General features: G+C 40.9%; 1 protein-coding gene across 6 annotated transcripts in view; it reads left to right on the top strand.

The window, feature by feature from the left end:
• RTEL1 (regulator of telomere elongation helicase 1) overlaps positions 1–21,682 on the top strand; it is a 107,588-nt gene that overhangs the window by 52,980 nt on the left and 32,926 nt on the right. For all 6 annotated transcript variants that reach the window (XM_069072619.1, XM_069072622.1, XM_069072623.1 and 3 more), the window contains exons 17-27: positions 4,128–4,260; positions 5,869–5,982; positions 7,634–7,674; positions 8,360–8,445; positions 8,660–8,737; positions 10,111–10,188; positions 10,753–10,899; positions 11,699–11,814; positions 20,182–20,305; positions 20,577–20,727; positions 21,083–21,243. In XM_069072619.1, the coding sequence (XP_068928720.1) occupies positions 4,128–4,260; positions 5,869–5,982; positions 7,634–7,674; positions 8,360–8,445; positions 8,660–8,737; positions 10,111–10,188; positions 10,753–10,899; positions 11,699–11,814; positions 20,182–20,305; positions 20,577–20,727; positions 21,083–21,243 (1,229 nt within the window). The remainder of the gene's footprint in view (positions 1–4,127; positions 4,261–5,868; positions 5,983–7,633; positions 7,675–8,359; positions 8,446–8,659; positions 8,738–10,110; positions 10,189–10,752; positions 10,900–11,698; positions 11,815–20,181; positions 20,306–20,576; positions 20,728–21,082; positions 21,244–21,682) is intronic.

Here is a 21,682-nt window from a genome sequence, read left to right on the forward strand (position 1 = left end):
GTTTTATAAAAGAAAATGAGCTCAGGAGAAGTTAAATGATTTGCCCTGGGTTCCACATCTATTTTGTAAGAGAGCAGGCCCAAAGGTCCCCTGACCCCCTAGCCTATTGTTATTCTCACTGTTCTACACTCCTTAGCTCATATTCCCTCTTAGCCTTTGATTTGATAGACTGAAGATTTCTAATCTTCATCTGGCCTCTTAGGGCAGTCCTGTTGTCTCTCACTGGCTTCAGTGTTCTTCTTCACCATCATGCCCCAAGTGTTTGTGTATCTTTTTTTTTTTATGCTTTTTGGAGGTCAATTGGGGTTGTGACTTGCCTAAGGTTACATGGCTAGTTTTTTTGTATGTTGTGTCTGAGGCCAGATTTGAACTCAGGTCCTCCTGACTCTAGGGCTGGTGGTCTATTCACTCTGCCACTTAGCTGTCCCAGTGCTTGCATGTCTTTTGTTTTTTCTGTCCATACCTTCAAGTTCCAGGCTTCTCTCATGTTTTCAGAGTAGATCAGGTCATTTCTAGGCTACTTCAACAAGCAGCTTAGATAGTTCAAAATGGGGAAAGCCGTCTGGAGCAGACCTGGAAAATCAAGTGTGTGGTTACGTGTTAAGGGGCAAGCAGCTCAGCTGTCCCTAGGACACATCTTATAAGAGCTGCTGTGTCTAGGATCGAGCTGGAAGCAGTTATAGCATGTAGGTGAGGAAAGGCCCCATGTTTAAGGTGGAAGGGTCCAGTGTGCTTGACTGAGAAGGTCAGACCCCAGCCTGACTGGTGCTTCCTGACTGCAGAATAACTGCCTCAGCTATTTGTGCTTGTTTAATGGGCTTTGTTTCAAATGATTTCCATTGAAATCCAGCCTTTGGAGTATTTTCCTTCATCAATAAGACTCTCTAAGATTAGCCACTCCCTCCAGTGTACTCATAGGAAGTGATTTAATTCCTTTAGTCTTTATGAGAAGTTGCCAATATAAGCTTATCCAAGGAGAGAGAGCCTAGGGCAAGGAGTGGGAAAGAGGGGAGACTGTGAAATGAGGAGGGCAATCCAAATTGATGGGATTTGTTCTTTCTTTCTTTTTTTTTTTTTGCATTTTGGAGCTGGGGGAGGGCAATTGGGGTTAAGTGACTTGCCCAAAGTCACATGCTAGTTTTTATATTAAGTGTCTGAGGCCAGATTTGAACCCAGGTCTTCCGGACTCCAGGGCCGGTGCTCTATTCACTTCTATTCACTTCGCCACCTAGCCACCCCTGAGCTATTCTTTCTCAAAAGGAAAGTGGCCCACCAATTTTTTTCCCCTTATAGGGCATGTTTTCAGGTTTAGAAATCTGTGTCTTAGTATATTCATATTTTTGTTGCTAGATTTCATTGTTCTTTTCTCCTTTAGTTTTCCTTGAACCTGTCCTCTCTTGAGAATATATTCTGCCTTTGTCATCTAGTCTAGGTGACCAGCAGTCACCTTTATAAGCATGCCCAATAAAGTGGCCAGCTAATCTCAGCTTGAAGGCCCCCAGTGGTGAGGAGCTCACTACTGCCTGAGGGCACATTCCACTTTGGGAGATTTATATTGATTTGGAAGTTCTTGTTTCATTTTGTTTTACACTAAGCTGAAATCTACCTCTGAAATGGATTTTGTCATCTGAGGATAAAAAAAAACCACACAATGAAGCTATTTCTTCAAATGCTTGAAAACATCTCTTACCCTGTTCTAGCCTTCCTTCTCCTTCCTCCCATTTTCCCTCAAGAGGTATCCTCCATAAGTAAAATATCCCCAGTTCCTTTCACTTGTAGTAAAACTTTAAAACTTTGACTTACCTCGCTTTGTGTTTCTTCATTATTCTGGTCTATCTATTCTGGGCAATTGCCATTGTCATTCCTAATATGTGGGACCCAGACAAAAACACATTGTTCAAGATGCATTCTCTCCAAAGCAGTGAACATTAGGGCTCCTTTCTGGGTTCTGTTTGTTGAATGCAATGTAACTTCACATTGATAAAAGGGTTCAGAAGTTAAAGGTTAGGGGCAGCTAGGTGGCTCAGTGGACAAAGCACTAGCCCTGAATTCAGGAGGACCTGAGTTCAAATGTGATCTTAGACACTTACTAGCTATATGATGCTGGGCAAGTCACTTAACCCTGATTGCATGCTACAGATCCCCTCCAAAAAAAAAAAAAAAGCTGTTCTCATCTGTCCACCCTGTTTTATAGATAAGGAAACTGAATTCAGGCAACGTTAAATGATTTGTCCAAGGTCCCTCTGGGACTTTCCCCCACCCCTCCCAAGAAAAAAAAAGAAATAAGAAATTTAAGGTTACATCATAAGCCCAAATTGTATTACCATCTTCAGATAACTGGGACTCTCATGTATCTTCATGTCAAAATATTTAGAATATGTAGGGGGTCCTTTTTTCTGGGAAGTCAGCCATAAGCTAGAGGTTTCTGCCTTTCTTGAAGGTCCCTCAAACAAGGCAAAAAGCAGCCTACAAATTGACCTACTTTTAAAAACTGTTTCTGTGTCCTGACCCTAGTGAAGAAAAAGAGATAGAGAGAATCACAATCCTGTCTCCATAGAGCTTAGATTTAGAGGTCTAGTGACAAACACACTATCCTGGCTTTACAAGTTTTGTCTTGTTTAAAAAGAAATACTAAAACTCAAGACAACCCAGAAAGTTTTCTGTTTTCAGTTTCCTCTTTATCTGAGAAGTTGGAATATATGCTTAGAATTTTAGCCTTAGTTAATAGCTTTGTGTTTGATTTCTGCTTTCAGAAATTTGAATGCCCAGAATTTCTTAAAAGTAAAGTCAGGAAGAGGTTGTGGCCTTGGCCATACTTTTAGCACAAATAGCTTGGCTCCTCCCAGCTGCTGTCTGTTCTTGATTTGTACTAGCTCGTTGTTTCAGCTTTCACAGTTTCTAGAACCCATTATTAAGAGTATGTGTATACTCCATAATTCCAGACTAATTAGGCATTTATAGGAATTGGACTAATCTTGTATACAAACTAATGACACTGTTTATTTCTTGCCATACAGTAAGTGGTTTCACAAAAACACTTTTGATTTTTCCAGTTTCTAGAGGAGAAATGGAATCTGGTCATTTTGCCCTCTTTGTTTTGTATTCTAGAAGCCCCATGTGTGTTACCTTTTAGTGAAATTGTGTATGATTAGTGAGAGAGAACATGGTCACTGTTCACTATAATGTGCTGCATATGTTCTAAACAAGCTTGTCACTATTTCCTTTTGAAATAGATAGACAAATGGTTTCTACTCTCACCTCTCTGGAAAGTTTGGATCCCTCTCCTGGAATTCCAAACTCAGAATTTGTCCGCAGGTCTTGATACTGCCCAAGCAGTATAAATGTGATATGGTGCCATCTTTTGGTTACTGTGGCTTCTGTGGGACTGGATTTAAATAGATACCCAATCTGCCTGTGGGATAGAGAATTGGGCGTTTGACTTATTCCTTCTTGTGTCAGTTGCTATTGCTCGAACCTCCTGTAGTTATACAGAAGATATATTTATCTTCTCCCTACTAAAGATTTATATAACCTGAATTCATATGATAGCAGAATAGGATGTCACCTGAGGGCCATTAATGACCTAATGGAAGTTTCTGCTAGCCTTTTCTATCCCCGACTATATTTAAGTATTCTCTTATGTATTTCTTATATAAAGAATTATAGTCGGTGGCTAGTTGGCGCAGTGAATAGAGCACTGGCCCTTGATTCAGGAGGACCTGAGTTCAAATCCAGCTTCAAACACTTAATTAACACTTACTAGCTGTGTGACCTTGGGCAAATCACTTAACCCCAATTGCCCTTCCTTCCCCCCCCTAAAAAGCAAAAAAAAAAAAGAGAGAGAATATAGTCAGTGACAGTAAATAAGTGAATGAGAAAAATGGAAAATTAAAATAGGAGAATCATAAAGTTTACCACTAATATAATTGAAAGTTGCTGGACAATTTATTACATGGTCTTTAGGCATGTGGCTATTCACACATGAGCCTGTTTCATATATTCTAATATTAATTAGCCTTATCAGAATAGAAAAATCTTTATAGACCCTAGGGCTAACTTTTCTTCTCTGGAACCATAGGTTCTCTGCAATAATAGCCTTAAAAAGTATGTCATTTTTTTAATTGCAGGAAAGATATTGAGCTATTGGTGTTTCAGTCCGGGATTTAGCATGCACGAGTTAATTCAACAGGAAGTACGCACCATCATCCTCACCAGTGGGACTCTAGCTCCAATTTCTTCCTTCACTATGGAGATGCAAATGTGAGTGTCTTTTCTCAGCCCCATGGTTAGTGAAGTTAGAACTTCCTTCAGAAGTATCTAGCATTGACAGTCGGGGACAAATGTGCCAGCATTGAGCACTTAGAAGGTGCTCCGTAAATGCGCAGACTGGAGGAAGGGGAAGAGTAGGATAAAGAAATTATTTTAGATTCACCTGTTAATTGTCCAGAATCTATGACCAAGTAAATTAAAGACTGGGAGACAAAGGTGGAAAATGGTCAAGAGAAGGCCAAGATTCTACCCTCAGAGACTGAGAGAATTCTTGGGGCTCTCCAGGATTCTTTTTGTCATTTCCACCTGCTTTCTCTTCCACCCACTTTAGGAATAGCTGCTGAATTTAGTAAGGATCTGGAGGTAGAAAGGAAAATCCTTTAGTCTCTTTTTAGCTGCCCGCCTGCCTCTGCCCTGGTCTGTAGGTGTTTAGATCCTATATCTCAGGCTTCCCCCAGAAAGTAGGGTTTATTTTCTTTCGTCAGCTCAAACAATGAAAAACTTGATCCTTTAAAAAAAAAATTCAATCACATGATTACAGAATATAGAATTTTAAGGGATCTCAATGGCCATCTAGTCCAGTCCATAATCCTAAGGAATCTCTACTACAAACTACTTCTTTTTTTTTAAGTAGGATGCACATTTTTATTTTAAGGGAAAATTATAGCACAAACTACTTTTTTTTTGAGGGGGAAAGACAGGGCAGTTGGGGTTAAGTGACTTGCCCAAGGTCATGCAGCTAGTAAGTGTAAAATGTCTGAGACAGAATTTGAACTCAGGTCCTCCTGACTCCAGCGCTGGTGCTCTATTCACTGTGCCACCTAGCAGCCCCAGTAAAAACTACTTCTTGACAAGTAGACGTCTAGCCTCTGCTTGAAGATCACCAATGAAACCTTTTGTTTTGTTTGTTTTTATGATTATTAATGATGACTTTAATTTTTATATTACATACTTTTCCAAATATATCCCTCCCTTTTCCCTAATACAGCTAGCCATATCTCCTAACAGATTTTTTTTTTTTGTCTTTTTGGAGGGGGGAAGGCAGGGCAATTGGGGTTAAGTGACAAGGTCACATGGCTAGTAAGTGTTAAGTGTTTGAGGCCATATTTGAACTCAGGTTCTCCTGACTCCAGGGCTGGTGCTCTATTCACTGGGCCACCTAGCCGCCCCTAGTGTTTTTTTTTTTTAAGGGAAAAGAACAGTTTAGCAAAATCAATCAGCCTGCTGGACAGTATGTGCAATATTCTCCCCCCCTCCCTTGCAAAGAATGGAGAGATGGATACCATTTGTTTTTATATTTGTATTTCCAGATATTTACCCCGTCCTTTCCTCTTTGTTCCAGCTTTAAATCTTTCCTTGCAAGAAATCAAAACAAAATCACCACTATCTAATTCATGGCATTGCACAGTGACTGTGCGTAACAGTGCTTGAGACATTCTCGAATCTATAGTCTCTGCCTCCCACTGAAAGAAGGATAGCCAAGCATTTCCACAGTGGAGGCGTCATTGAGGCCATGTTAAAGTGACCACATCCTTTTGCAACGATTCAGTATTATGTCACCATTTTATCATTGTTGTTGTTTCCTTTTCCTGCTTTCAGTCCTTTCCCTGTTTGTTTGGAGAATCCTCACGTTATTGATAAACATCAGATCTGGGTGGGGATTGTTCCCAAAGGCCCTGATGGCGTATTGCTGAGTTCAGCATATGATAAAAGGTAGGAGAATTCTTCAGCTTATATGGATTTTGTCTGTGAGGAAAAATCAGGAAACGAGTGATAGGGTAGGAGCAGGTAGTATAAGTGTATAATAGAAATAGAATTAAACAATTTGATAATAGCACATAAATACAGCAGTAAAAAAGATGTAGAAGTTAAAATCATATAATCTATTTTTTTTAAAGCAACAAGCTTGTTGTTGCAAATGATAGGAGCGTTTAGGATCTATGAAGTCATCACCTCATTCAATAAAAAGATAATTTTCATTTATCTAAGATGGTTTGTTTATATAGGGTCCCAGTCCTGTTTCCTGAAAGTTGGGAGTGGATTTAAGTGAAATAGCCTTTTTTTTTTTGCTTTTTCTAGGGCAATTGGGGTTAAGTGACTTGCCCAAGGTCACATGGCTAGTTTTTGTGTTGAGTGTCTGAGGCTGGATTTGAACTCAGGTCCTTCTGACTTCAGGGCTGGTGCTCTATTCACTGCACCACCCAGCTGCCCCGAAATAGCCTTTCTTAAATGTCTGCTTCCTGCTGGACACTCTGCTTAGTGCTGAAGATAACATACAAAATAAAAAAATACAAATTCAAGGAGTTTACATTCAAGTAGTGGGGAGACAGTACATATAAGGGAGCACTAACCAAGAGAGGGAACCACTGGGGGTCTGGAGGGTGTTGTGCCATGGAGGGGTTGGGAGGAGAAGAGTGACTAGATGATTTCAACATTATCGTTCCAACCTGGGTATTCATTGAAAACTGTGCAGTATGTGTATTTTTGGAATACAAGACCAGATACTTTTTCAGTTATGTTCTTGGCATCTCTAGATGCCAAGTTGTTTCCATCATATTGTGGTCTTGAGATCACATTGTTGGCATCTGGCTTTCTCAGACTTTGTTCTTTGTGCATTGCCTGGTAAACAGATTATCCCCCTAAACTTCTCCTGATCCCACCCCAATCAGGGAATTTGACAGCTGGAGGCAGCTCTCTTAGAACTGAGTCATCACTTTTAGGAATTTCCCTGGCTCTTACTATGTTCCCATTAGATCTTGTCATGAATTAAGTAATATAAGCCAGATTGGTAAAAAATCAAGTCAGCTTGATTACAGTGTATGAAAGAATTTAAGACTATGAATAAGCAACAAAACAGTAAGCAAACCATCCCCAATTCTAGAGTATTGTGTTTCCCTTTCCTTTTCTTACTTAGTTGCTCACTCAAAACTGGCTTCCCCATCATTACATACCTGGTTTGCTACTCTTTTATGTGTCAGATGTTGACTTTTTCTTACTTGAAGCTTCTAGGATGAGGAGACCTTAGGATAGGGAGTGTAAGATGAGCCTGCCAATGGGCAGGAGACGATGACTAACAGACTTATGATTAATTCCCTTGTCTTTATACCCGAAAGTTACCCTTATCTTTGCTTTGGTGTGTACTGTGGGAGCAAGCGAAATCGAAGATGAGTACCAGGAAAGTCAGGCTGTATCCCCTCCCAACAGAGGGTCAGAAAGTTAGGGCAAATACCTTTGGGGAGAAGAGCTATGAATCAGTAACTCAAGATTTGCTTAAAGCGAATTTGTTTGCCACAGAGATAGAGGATTAGCAGAGTGATAAGCCACAATAAATGATACTAAAGGAAATGTGATTTTTGTTCTCTAGGTTTTCTGAAGAGTGCTTGTCTTCCTTAGGAAAAACTATAGGTAAGAAGTATGAAATTGAAGGTTGAAACAGCACATGTTAATTAAGTAACCATCTGGTAGGAAGCTGCTTACTAGGAGATACTTGAGGACTATATTAAAGACTCAGTACAGTTTCTGCCCTTAGGAAGCTTAAAATCTAGTTAAGGATAAGGACTATATGGACCTGTGGTTTTATCATTAAAGGAGAGTTCCAGGTGAGGAAATTTCCCTCTAATAATATAGATTTTCACTTCTTCAACTTAGAGCCTTAGAGGGATGACCAGCACCATTGCACAGGATCACAGCCAGTGTGTATGGGAGACAGGACTTGAGCCCTGGTCTTCCAGACTTCCAGGCTGACTCCACTACCCCACATTGCCTGTGAATTAATCACTCAATCTAATTCAAGAAATGGAAATGGATTGAAGGTTGACAAATTGTTGTGTTCTGGCTAAAGCAAGGTGTTAATCTGAGAAGATGCATCATCTGGGTCATAGCCTCTCCCTTTATCTTTGTGTCTACCTTCACACAGGTGGAGGGCTTTTCATCCAGGTTATTGCCCAGGTCCCACTAGATGATGCCAGATCAGTCCTCCTGGTCTTCCTATCCCATATTTCTGGTTCTGCTTCCAACCGAACTGGGATCTAATCATCATCGAAAATTGTGTTTGATTCAGGAATCCCACTTTTTTTGAATGTGCTTACAGGGAATATTGCCCGAGTTGTGCCCCATGGACTCTTGATATTCTTCCCATCATACCCTGTCATGGAAAGAAGTCTTGAGTACTGGCGAGTATGTTGTTTTCTCACTGAGTCTTCATATTTTGTGTAAATGAAAAGGTGGTGTGCTGGAGAGGAGACTGGCAGCAGACCATGTCTAGAGAGGGTGGAGCAGGGGTAAAGGAGAAAGGAAAAGAAAGCTTCAGCTCCCTTCCTGGTCTTTAGAAGAACCATAACAACAGACTTCTGGGGTAGCTTTTCTCATTGTACATGTTTCCTCTCAACAGGACCATGACTTTGCCAGAAAGATAGAAGAGTTAAAGGCAATTTTTGTGGAACCAAGAAGTAAAGGAGGCTTTGCCGAGGTCTGTAAACATGAACTGAAGGTGACTGGATGGCCAGTTCTCTTGAGTTCCTGTTTTTACCCCATCTTCTTTCTGTGCTGAGAAACCCCTCAGAGAATTGCTGGGCATCTGCTTCACACAAGCCATCATCTTTCTCCTTTTCCCCCCTGAGCACATTCCTGTCCAAATGGTCCTTAGCATTAGTGTGGGAGAGGCTAGAAGGAAGTCCAGGAGCCATCATGTCATGTCAGTGGCTCATCTCTCACTCTGGGTTTGGTTTGTTTTGGTTTGACTTTCCAGAGAAGTAAGTTTCTGTTCCTTGTGTAAGTTATGTAATGCATCCAGTTTTTTCTGAGAGCAGAGGATTGAAATTAGGAGAGGTTAGCAGTGAAAGCCCAGTTCACCTGGTCCCACCTTCTTCCCCTTGTACCTTGGCTGGTATGGGACAGTGACTGAGAAATCCTGAGACCTGAGTAAGGGTTTGCCTGCCTTCATGTCCTGTCAGTGCACTGTGACTTCCTGGCGCTCAAGATACTACCAAGGGTGTTTGCTCTCTCTAGTCAGAATCGAAAGCCTTTTCTGTATGGGGAGGGTCTTTTAGCTTCCTCCAAGGTACCTGTATCCCTGACTCGAGCTGATAGTGCTTCCCTCTCACTGTTTGCCATTTTTTTGCCACCTTTTTTTTTTAAAAGCAAGTGGGGTTAAGTAACTTGCTCAAGCTTACACGTCCAGTTATTTCTGGGTGTGGTGGTAAGTATCTGAGTCCAGATTTGATCCCAGGTCATCCCAACTCTGGGGCTGGTGCTCTTACTCTGAGCCACCTGGCCGCCCCTTTGCCACCTTTCTTTTCTTTTTTTTTTTTTTAAGCAATCGGGGTTAATTAACTTGCTCAAGGTTACATGACCAGTTATCTCTGAGTGTGGTGCTGAGTATCTGAGCCCGGGATTCAATCCAGGTCATCCCGACACTGGACCGGTGCTTTTACTCACTGAGCCACCTGGCCATCCCTGCCACCTTTCTAATACAGCTTTTTACTCTTATCTCTAGAAAAAAATGATGGGCAAGTTACTGTATATTCTGTGGTTTGCTTTGTTTGTGTGATGGGTACCCACTTCTAAGACAGAAATGCTAACGGTAAAATAGAGTGTTTATTCTTCCTGTGATCCCACGCTCTAGCCTGAAGTAATGAGTGAGTTTAAAAAAAACCCCAACACATAAATGTCTCCATTCTCTTTAATTGAAATTACCTAAGAAACTTCCTGAAACTATACCATGAATAAGACCTTTCTCAAATCTGACACCTCTTCTCTGTTTCCTCGTGCCCTGTGTTTGTAGTCTCTCACTGGAAAGGAGGACCAGAGCATGGGCCTGATGTCTTGTCTGATCTCTTCTAGGTTATTGATGCATATTATGAGAAAATTATCTGTCCCAAATCAAATGGGGCTGCTTTCATGGCTGTGTGCCGGGGAAAGGTAAGAATCTACACTTATGCCATACAAAGGTGCCTCTACACAAAAAATACCAATTACATGCTCTCCTTCAGCTTTAGTCTATTATATTAAACTCTTTTTTTTTTTTTTTTTGCCTTTTGGAGGGCAATTGGGGTTAAGTAACTTGCCCAAGGGTACACGGCTAGCTTTTTTTGTGTGGATGTTATGTATCTGAGGCTGGAACTGAACTCGGGTCCTCCTGACTTCGAGGCTGGCGCTTTATTCACTGCGACACCTAGCCGCCCCTATCATATCAAACTCTTATGTGTAAGCCTGGGTTCTTATACCTTGAGGAGAGAACTCCTAGGCCCCATGGGTCTATTCCCAGCTTCATTTGCAGCTCTCTTCAGAGCTCAGCCTCCCCACTCAGGGTGTTGCTATCTCTAAGTGCACTGGGAGCTGAATCTTGCCATTGGCACTAAGTCACACAGGGCCATGCCTTGGGCCTTCCTGGTGCATACAGTATCAAATGTGTGTTTCCCCCTGTGTAGATTTATCTTTGTAATAAAGACCTCCTCAAACCCCTACCATAATTTTATCCTCCAGGCTAGTGAGGGCTTAGACTTTGCAGATATGAATGGCCGTGGAGTCATCATCACTGGTCTCCCATTCCCTCCACGAATGGATCCCAGAGTTATTTTGAAGATGCAGTTCCTTGATGAGATGAGAGGAAAGGGTGGCACAGGGGGCCAGGTAAGAAGTGAGCCCATTCTTCATGGGCTTGTGTTCTTCTTTGTATTTCTTGTGTCTAGAATACTGATGATACATATGCAGATATATCACTAATGCCCTGCTGTTCCCTGTTCCTCACCCTGAGAACGGAGTAAAGAAAGGACATGGTGGGGTGGGTCCATATCCAAAGTGAATGTCAATAAAGGTGGATAAAACAACTGTAGTCTCCCTATCCTTGGTTGTCCCCATCCCCCATATTTGTTTAGGTGTCTTCCAAGGGCATCATTTCCTTATCAGCCTTAGAGCTAAGTTCCTCTCCTACATAAGATGAGTAATAGCATGAGTGGAGCAAGAAGTTCTCAAGGGGAATGAGTTGGGTGGGAGAGGTTGATACACATGTCAGTAATAAAGCTGACATTTCTATATTGCTTTAAGATTCACAAAATGCTTTATGTAATGTCACATCCTGACAAATAATAATATGATATGTTTGTATAGAGCTTTACAGTTTATATGGCACTTCTTATGTTGTTTTTCTCTTTAATCTTCACAACCAGCCAGGGCACAAAATATTATTATCCCCATTTTACACATAACCCACCTCACATTCAGAGAAGTAAAGTGATGTGGCAGAGGTCACAAGGCTAGTGAGTAGCAGAACAGGGATATCTCTCAGTGACTAATAAGCAGTGGTGATGACGTGAAACTTCCCTCAAAGATTCCAGAATAGTTTCATGACTTTGAAGAGAATTATGACCATGTGGAATACCAGGCTTATGATGGGCTACAACCTCACTGACTTCTTTTGCATCCGGTCTAGTATTTATCTGGGCACGAGTGGTACCGGCAGCAGGCTTCCCGGGCGGTTAATCAGGCCATCGGCAGAGTCATCCGACATCGCCAGGACTTTGGGGCTATTTTCCTCTGTGATCACAGGTGTTGTATAATGTCTACAGAGGTGGAGTGTGCCCGCCTTTCTGGAGCAGAGAGAGCAGTCTGTCTGGAGGAGGGGCCTTTCCTGGGTAGTAGCCATCATAAGGTGGTAGAGTTAGAGTTGGGAGGGACTTTAGGAGTCATCTGATTTTACAGGTAAGGAAACTAAGGCCCAGAAAAATCAAGTGACTGGCCTAAAGTCATACCATGAATACCAGAGCCAGAATTCAAATCCAGATCTTCCTGCTACAAATCCAAAATTTTTTCCACTGCACCAGGTTGCCTCTCAATTTCATGATTTAAAATTTCAAATTCCATGAAGGGAACTATTTAGTATTTATGTTTTATCTACCACAACCCTCTGCATAGTAAGAGTTTTATTTAATTTTATTTTTTTTGGAGGGGGTAAGGCGGAGAAGTTGGGGTTAAGTGACTTGACTTAACTTAGCCCAAGGTCACACGGCTAGTAAGTGTTAAGTGTCTGAGGCCAGATTTGAACTCAGGTCCTCCTGACTCTGGGGCCGGTGCTCTATGCACTCTGCCACCTAGCCACCCCATAGTAGGGACTTTAACAAATGAATATTGAAGTTGAGCTTCCCAGGATCAGCCTAAACAGCATTGAACCCAGGGATTTCTCACTCCCAGTTCTGTATTCAGACAGGGCCATAAGTTTAGTGGTATTTAAAAGCATTTTATAAATGAATAATAATCATTTACAGATTAACTTTTGCAGTTCAGTTTTTTTCAATAATTGTTAAGCCAAGCCATGTGACCTTCAGCAAGTCACTTAACTACAATTGCCCTGTCTTTCTTCCTCCAAAAAAAAAATTATGCCAATTTAAAATAATAAAGTACTTTCAAATGCCAGGATTATATTATGGTAAATGAAGCACCAATTTTAAAAGATGTGTGAATATATAATTTTTTAATAGACATTTTAAAAAGAATCTTTTTCAAACTGGTTAGTATAAAGAGGTCCATTGTGTAGCTGCTTCCTTTTATGCTGCACTTCAGCCAAATCAAATAAAATAAGTCTAACATAGTTTAGATTTTCAGGACAAGCTCAAGGTAAATTAAATTAAATTTGTCTATTAGGTCAGTATTTAATTTTTAAAAATACGTATATATTTCTAATATTTTTTATTCGTAACATTTTAAACCAAGACTATTAACTGATTCTTTTACATTCTTTCGAAAAAATGCAAAATGGCCATTAATCACCATAAAACTGATAAGAGAATAAACAGAATTTTTTTTTTTTGCCTTTTGGAGGGCATTTGGGGTTAAGTAACTTGCCCAAGGTTACATGGCTAGTTTTTTTGTATGGTTGTTAAGTGTCTAAGGCCGGAACTGAACCGGACTCCTGGGCCGGAGCTTTACTCACTGCGACACCTAGCCACCTCCCAGAAATTCTTAAACCCATGTACTTTCACAAGCAAAAAAAAAGTTGTTTTCAAAGTTCTTTGTAGTTATTTCATTCAAAAATGCCCGTCTTCCTTTCTAGTTCTGTAGCAGAATTTGTGTCATTCATTATTTTTAGTGTGTGGATGTGATTGGGGAGAATGTATGTGGAGATGTGCCTGGCATATTTTTATTTTGTCCTTTAATGTGGATTTCCAGCTTCACATTTTAGTGGGTGATATTGGATGAATCGCTATCACTCCCTGTGACTTAGCTTCCCTGGTTATAAAATGAAGGAAATCACAGTATTTTAGAATTGCAAGAAATTTCTCAAAGCTATCCAGTTTAATCTATAACCAAAGAAGACACCTCACAATAACATACCAGAAATGGTTATCTAGGTCCTCTTTGTATAACTCCAGTAAGGGGAAACTCACTACCTCTTTAAGGAAACCCATTCCCACTTTTGGCTAGCTCTCTGTTAGGAAGGTTTTCCTGGTGTCAAGCTTAAAATTGTTTTTTGTTTATTTCAGCCCATGGCCCTTGATTCTGCTTCCTGGGGCCAGAGAGAATAAATTCTAATTCTTCCTCTGAATTTCAGATACTTGAAGGTAGCTATTGTGGCCTCACTGAGCCTTTTCTTCTCAAGATTAAATATCTCCAGTTTCTTTGAGTAATTGACATAAAGGTTAGACTCAAGTTCCTACACCTTCCTGATTGCCCTCCTTTTGACCCTCTCCAGATTATCAATATCCTACTTAAACTGTGGTACCTGGAATTAAACACAGTGTTCAGATGTGACCTAGCTGGAGCACAGTGAAGGGATATGGTCATTGTCTTTTTCCTGAAAGTCAGGCCTCTTGAGTCCCAGATTGCATTAGGTTTTTTTGGCTACATGCTACATGTTGACTCATTGAGCACTCATTGAACCTAAAAGTCCACTAATCTCCCAGATATTTTTTAGACAAAGTACTTTCTGGTCGTATCTCCCCTTATACTTCTGAAACTGACTTTATTTTTAATCCAACTGAAAGACATTTTGAATTTCTTCTTAGATTCAGTTCAGTATTCTCTTCTGGCAAGATCTTTTTAGATCATGATGGTGATCAGTGTTAGCTCTCCCTCCCAATGTTATGTCACTTGATAAGCATGCCCCTGTGCCTTTAAGTCTTGAATCAGGGGTGGGGAACCTGCAGCCTCAAGGCCACATGGGGTGCTCTAGGTCCTCAGGTATGGACCTTTGACTGAATCCAAACTTCACAGAACAGTATCTTATCTCTTTTTTGTATCCTAAGCTTAGCATAGTACCTTTAATACATGCTTAGTAGTAGTAGTAGGTCTTAAATGCTGATTGACTAACTGTTTGTATGCTCATGTTCTAATGCTTTCCTAAAACCTAGGTAAATTCTTTATAGGGTCCCTCGGATCCAGAAATTTGGTAACTGTCAGAAAAGGCTCATGACTTTCTTGATGAACTCATGCTAACATTTCCTTTTTTGGGTTTTCTTTCACCTCTTTAATTTGTTCTAGATTTTTTTTCAAGATTCTAAGTCAAACCCACTGGCATATATGTTGTGGACTCTATTCAATTCCTTTTCTTTTTTTTAATTGGCACAACATTTTCCCATTTTTAACCCTTCTGTACCTTTCTCATTTAATACAGTTTTTCATAAATCACTATAAAGTGGATCAACAGTCACACCTGCCAGTTTTGTCAGTACCCAAGGATGTGGTTCACTTGGGTTCAGTGACTTGAATTGGCCAAGGGCAGCTCCCATATCATTATTACTTTTTTTAAGCAGTCAGGGTTAAGTAACTTGCTCAAGGTTACACGGCCAGGTGTTTCTGGGTGGGTGCTAAGTATCTGAGCCCAGATTCGATCCCCAGGTCATCCCGACACTGGGGCCGGTGCTCTTACTCACTGAGCCACCTGGTTGCTCCCTCCCATATCATTATTTATCTTGGGTATTAACTCCAATTTTTAGCTATTTTTGTTGTCATTTCTAGTACAAAGGTTGTTTACTTTCCTAGGAGAAAAGAGGCAAAAAAAAAAAAATTGGTCATTTATCCTTCCATCCATCCCAGGCAGCATAACCATCCTATCTTTGGTCTTTCTCTTCCTCCCATTACAGCTTAAAAAAAAAACAAAACTCAGAAAAACCACTTTTCATTGCCTTTAGTTTTTTTTTCCAGCTTCAGCTCATTGTACAGTTCCGATCTTCTGTTAGCTGCCCTTGCTTCCATCTAAGTTTCTTATGTATCGATGCCACTCTCTTCAGATAACTCCTATTTTTTCCCTCCTAATCATAATTATTTCTCTGCTTGTCTTCATAATTTTATTCTTTAGAATTTTCCATCTTTCCTGGTTTGACTTCCCCTATAGAGTTTAGTCTGTGGTATCTTTTCTTTTTTTTTTTTTTAAAGCAATTGGGGTTAAGTAACTTGCTCAAGGTTACATGGCCAGTTATTTCTGGGTGTGGTGCTAAGTACCTGAGTCCAGATTTGATCCCAGGTCATCCCGACTCTGGGGCCAGTGCTCTTACTCATTGAGCCACCTGGCCACCCCTATGTGGTATCTTTTCTACCCTTTGAAATCTACTCTACCAAAATTTAAGATATTTGAGAGCTTATGCCTAGTTTGCCTTTTCTCTAGCACAAACTCTGAGAGGAGTTACTGGGTCCCCTAAGATTCCTTTCACTTCCATTCCAGCTATCAGTTACTCTTTTAGTGAGAATGGTATCCAGAACAGAATTACCCCTCATTTATTCAACTCTCTTTTAAAGGATGAAACTGTCACTAAGGCAAGTCAGAAAATTTTTAGCTGCTCTGCTGTTAGCACAGAAAGTGCTCCAGAAGATACCTGGATAATTTAAATCCTCCATCACTGCTTTACCATGTCTTTGTAATTTATATCCTCATTTATCATCTCTCCCTCTTTTTTTTTCTTTTTGGAGGGCAATTGGGGTTAAGTGACTTGCCCAAAGTCACACAGCTAGTAATTGTGTCAAGTGTCTGAGGCCAGATCTGAACTCAGGTCCTCCTGTCTCCAGGCCGGTGCTCTATTCACTGTACCACCTAGCCATCCCCTCTCCATTGATTTTCAAACACATATTCTCCACTGTGTTTCCCCTGTGTATTTGCTGGGTTTCTTCACCTGAGTATATTGTTTTAATATGCAATATTATTATATTTTACCTGTCATTTTTTTAATAAGGTATATCCATCCAGAGCTATCCCAGTCATAGGTTTCATCCTCCCCAGTCTCACCCATACTTTTGAGGTCAGTTTTGTCTGATTGCATTACAACCTCTGGTTGTTTTTGCTCATTGCCTAAACTTTACATATTTTTGTGTAGTCATTTGAGGCCATGGGTTTGTCTTCTGTGAACTTCTGGATGTCTCAACTGATATCACCTTCATTGTAGCGATCCTCTATAGTATCTCGGTTGGTGTATACATACAGGGAGTTTTCTACTTCCTTTTTTATTTTAATATTCTTTTGATTAAATTTGCAAGATATCAGGCAGTAACATTTTGGTTCTTGAATAGTAAAAGGATAAGGAAGGCCATTGAAATCCACACTCATTTGTCTCTAGGAAATACAATGACTTTCCAGAAGTAGCATAAGGGGGATGTGATTTCAAGTATTGCTTACTTACCCTGAGCAATCTGGACATACCACAGGAGAAGTCATAGGATTCTATATATCTTGGGGCTCCATATATCCCCATCCTGTTTTTCTAGCGAGGTGACTAAATCTCATCAACTGATCCAACTACTGGTTCATTTCCTGTAAAGGAACTTAGATGTTTTTATTTGGGTGGTGACTCTAACATGGCGTGACCCTGTTAGTTGGTACTGTGTCCCTTTGTTTTCTTGAGGCTTTTCTACAAAGCTTACCACAGGCTCAGCTTTTGTAAATTCCTCATGATCAGTCAGTAGGGAGTTACCACAACAGACATAATACTAACTGTATTATGTAAAGTTGAAGGTCACCTAAAGAGCGATGGAAAGGTTCATGGTCATTGTAAATAGGCTACAATGTATTACCGAAGAATGCTGCTCAGGAGATTGTTTAAAGATATTAAAGAGATAACCAGAAAAAATGTTAGACCTGTCACGTTATGAGAGTTAAGAGACACCAGATAGACAGACCCAATTCTCCACTGGGACCCATGCAATATCAGAACATTCAGAGGAAGGTCTCTTATACTCCCTGTGGAAGATTATGGGAGGATTTGAAGAAGGGACATGCAGGATGATGCTGTGTAGACAGGGCACACTCTGCAGGATCAGAGATGGTACCTGCACTGATGAAACCATAGATCCAAAAAAGTATTAATCTTCCCATTAACCGCCGTCTTCCTTGGTAACTTTGATATATATTTTTGGTATATATACATGTTGATGACCCTTGTAACATCCTGCCTTCATTGTTCCTGGATTTCTTTGAGTCCATTGACCTCCATCTCTACATATAAGCCAAAAACATATGTGACCACAGCTTAACAGGAACCATCATCTGAAAATGCATCACCTCCAGGGTACTGAACTCTGCATTTATTTTCTATCTCCTGTATTTCTTCTTCTCCTGTTCTCTTACTGCTATTGAACTTCTTTGATGTGATATCTCGTCCCTCAATCACTTCCTATTCTCCCAATTTGTCATTTTCCATCTTTAGTTCATTTGCCAATAGTCCTAGGTCAGCCACAATCATAGGATCCCTTACTCTTTTGATTTTTGTATTTCTTACTCTACTGATCCTCACTCTTAAACATAAGCTGTTAAGAACTACTGGAAAAATCATAAAATTGTGTTAACTTGGCTCCACTATAAATTCATGCAGCCTGACTTCTGCTGATCTCTCATAGTTGCTTAGCTATTTATTTTTCTCAATTCCTGTAGAGCAGTTATTCGAGTTATTTCCTCTCTTTTCCATCCTCCTACTCAGAGTGCTCTGTCCCAGCTCACACACTAAACAGATGCTCTTGGTTCATTTACTGAGAAGAGCATAGCCCTCTGATGTGAACTCCCTGAAGTCTCCTTCACCCTCTTTAATACTTCCCTAGAGGAGAAGGTTGCTTTCTTCCTTGCCAATGTTAGCCTTGATCCTTGCTAGATCAAACAGCTAGGTGACACCTTTTCAGTCTTTTTACACCTTATTCTTCCACCACTCACTCAAAGCTATTCACACTGGCCTCTTGGATGTTCCCCATACAAAAGAGCCTATCTCTCAGCCCTGGGCATTTCCCCTGTGCCTAGAACACTCTCTCATCTCTGCCTACCGATTTCCCAGACTTCCTTAAAACCCCATCTCTTACTTGAAGCCTTCCCCAACCTCTCTTAATTCTAGTGCCTTCTCTCTGTTAATTATTATTTCCTATATATAACTTGCTTTGTATATATTTGTTTGCATGTTGTCTCATGTAAACTCCTTGAGGGCAGGGACTGTCTTTTGCCTCTTTTGTATTCTTAGTGCTTAGCACAGTATCTGGCATAGTATGTGTTTTATAAATGTTTAATGATTAAATGATTGGATAGAGCACTGGGCCTGGAGTCAAGAAGACCTGAGTTCAGATGTGGCCTCAGATACTCATTACCTGTGTAACCCTGGGTAACTCATTTAAACTCTGTATTCCTCAGTTTCTTCAACTGTAAAATGGGGGCAATAATAGCACCTACTTCCCATGGTTGTTATAAAGATCAAATGATATAATAATTGTAAGACACTTAACACAGTGCCTGGTGCATAATAGGTGCTTGATAAACACCTGTTCCCTTCCCCACCTCAGTTACCCCCATGCTGAAAGGCTGGATGATATAGTCAAAAGAGCAGTTGACTTGGAGTCAGAAGCCAGGTTCTGTTCATGTGCCTGATACCAGTTCTGTCTTATAATCAGGAGGATAATTGTGGGTTATTGAATCTCTCTGAGCCTCAGTTTTTTTGTTTTAAAATTAGGAAAATAGTGCTTATAATACCTCCCTTGTGGGTTCATGTGAGGAAATATGTTTATGCATCTTAGGGCATGAATTGGTGATGTTATCATCCACTCTTTTTTATCAGATTTGTTGTTCAGTCATATCAGTCATGTCTGCCTCTTTATGACCACATTTGGGGTTTTTAGGCAAAGATACTGGAGTGGTTTATCATTTCCTTCTCCAGCTCATTTTACTGATGAAGAAACTGAGACCAGTAAGGTTAAGTGCCTTCCCCTGTGTCATATAGCTAGTAAGTGTCTAAAACTGTATATGAACTCAGGAAGATGAGTCTTCCTGACTCCAAGCCCAGTGCTCTATCCACTGTGCCACCATGCGTAATTAATCATCTTTTCCACACCTTCCATCTTCAATCTTTCCCTCTCTAGTGGCTCCTTCCCATTCATGTAGAAACATGCTGAGTTAGGTCTTTCCCGACTTTATTGAAAGCAAAATTAAAAAATCTTTTGATCCTACCCCCACCAGCTGTTTTCTCCCTTTCAATGACAAAGTATTTTAAAGAGTGTTCTGCATTCACACCTGAACCCATGGTCATCTGCCTTCAGTCCCACCACTTTGGAAATTGCCCTGAATGCTAGAAGCAAGAACTTGAATGTCCACTAATCCCCATCTGATGACAATGAAAATGTGCCCATCTTTTCTAATTGTAAAAACTGTCCTGCAGCTTATCTTACCTCTTTAGCACCTCAGCTTAAGTATCTTTGTTGCAGAGGAACTTCCCATTTATTTATTCATTTGGCACTGAATGAGTGGTTACTGTGTTCAAGACTCTGGGCTTTAGGACTTATGTGGACTTTATATTTTCTTGGCCTAATTCTATATAAGTATGAGGAGGGTATATAGATTCCATTTTTAGTGTCTCCTGTCAACATAAGCAGGACCTGAACCAGGTTTGAAGGACTGAGAGATGTAAAGAACTGGGTTAAAACCACTTTAGAGGATACAAAATGCAGATCTCCCCATTCTCCCAGGTTTACTAACAATGATGCCAGAGCCCAGCTACCCTCCTGGGTGCGCCCTTACGTCAAGGTCTATGACAACTTTGGCCATATTGTCCGTGATGCAGCCCAGTTTTTCCGAGTTGCTCAGAAAATTGTAAGTATCCCACCTCTGCCCAGATGGAGGTGTTAGAGCTTGTCCAGGGAAGGGGAGGGTAGGTTGATCCATCCCACAAAGAGTACTATCCTGTCTCTCAAGGCACCTAGTTATTACTAAGGGATGTGGTAGTAACCAGTGAGGAGACAACTGCCTGGCTAGGAAATGCTTTTCTCCTGACTCAGTTGCATGACCTGTCCTGGGCAGAGGTTCTCTCACAAAAGCAAAACATGAACCTCTTTTTAATGAGCAGTTTTCCCCTCCTAAACAGATGCCTGTACCCATCCCACGGGTTCCCCTGAACACCTGTGGGGGAGAAGTTGCTTCTGCAGCCTCCACGTCTTCATTCAGCCTGTTCCTTTCATCTAAGAAAGCAAAAAGCCTGGATGTACATGTTCCTAGCCTGAAAAGGAAGTATACAGGTGGGAATCTACTCTTTATTGCTCAATGAGAAGGGAAAGGGGGAGAGCCCAATCTCTCAGGAACAAATGTAGTATTTTCTTCATATACCCAGTATCCTAGGTGATTTACTATTAACAACTGGCAGGTGATTCAAATAAACATTAAAAACAACCTGCTTTATTCCTGCTTTTAGTGTACTGGGTTTTTATACATGGAAAAGCTGGTATACTTAGAAAGTAAAGGATCTGCCTACTTTAAGCCTGAGTCAACACAGGAACTTGGCTTTCCTGCCGTCTAGAGTCTTGCTTAGGCAAAACGATGATTATTTTCATGATGTTGTGAAGAACCGCTGCTCCCTACCCCCATCTGTTTCAGAATCGCAGGACAGTGGGAACAGTGAAGCCAGCCTTTGGGGAGAGTATGAGCAGGAACCAGTTTTCCCACAGAGGAAGCCCCGGGGTTTGCTGGCCGCATTGGACCATAGTGAGCACAAAAGTGAAATTGACGAGACCAGCACAGTTCCAGGAGAAGAAAAGGTACTGCTAATTAACTAGGTTTTGTCCTGTGCATTGGGAGTTAGCTAATTTCTTCTTTCTCCCTGTCCTGTCTTATCCCACCTTAAACCTCCCATTGTTTGCTTTTTTTTCTTTTTGGAGGGCAATTGGGGTTAAGTGACTTGCACAAAGGCTAGTAATCGTGTCAAGTGTCTGAGGCCGGATTTGAGCTCAGGTCGGCCTGACTCCAGGGCCGGTGCTGTATTCACTGCGCCACCTAGCCGCCCCTAAACCTCCCATTGTTAAGGCATGTGTGGAGTAGTTGTGTAATCTTTTGGTCCACAGCCTTAGTCCATTAAGACTAGGAGCTTCAGCTCTTCCCAGAGCATTACAGACTTTGAGATATCACATGACATCTGTGCGTGGTGAAACCACCAAGCGTACCACCGTGGAGAGGGCTTCCAACGTCCTCTTCAGCCAC

This window comes from Petaurus breviceps, unplaced genomic scaffold, assembly GCF_028583685.1.
Source record: "Petaurus breviceps papuanus isolate PSGF00001 unplaced genomic scaffold, PetGlider_PUasm1.0 90847, whole genome shotgun sequence".
In the NCBI taxonomy this organism is placed as follows: Eukaryota; Metazoa; Chordata; class Mammalia; order Diprotodontia; family Petauridae; genus Petaurus; species Petaurus breviceps.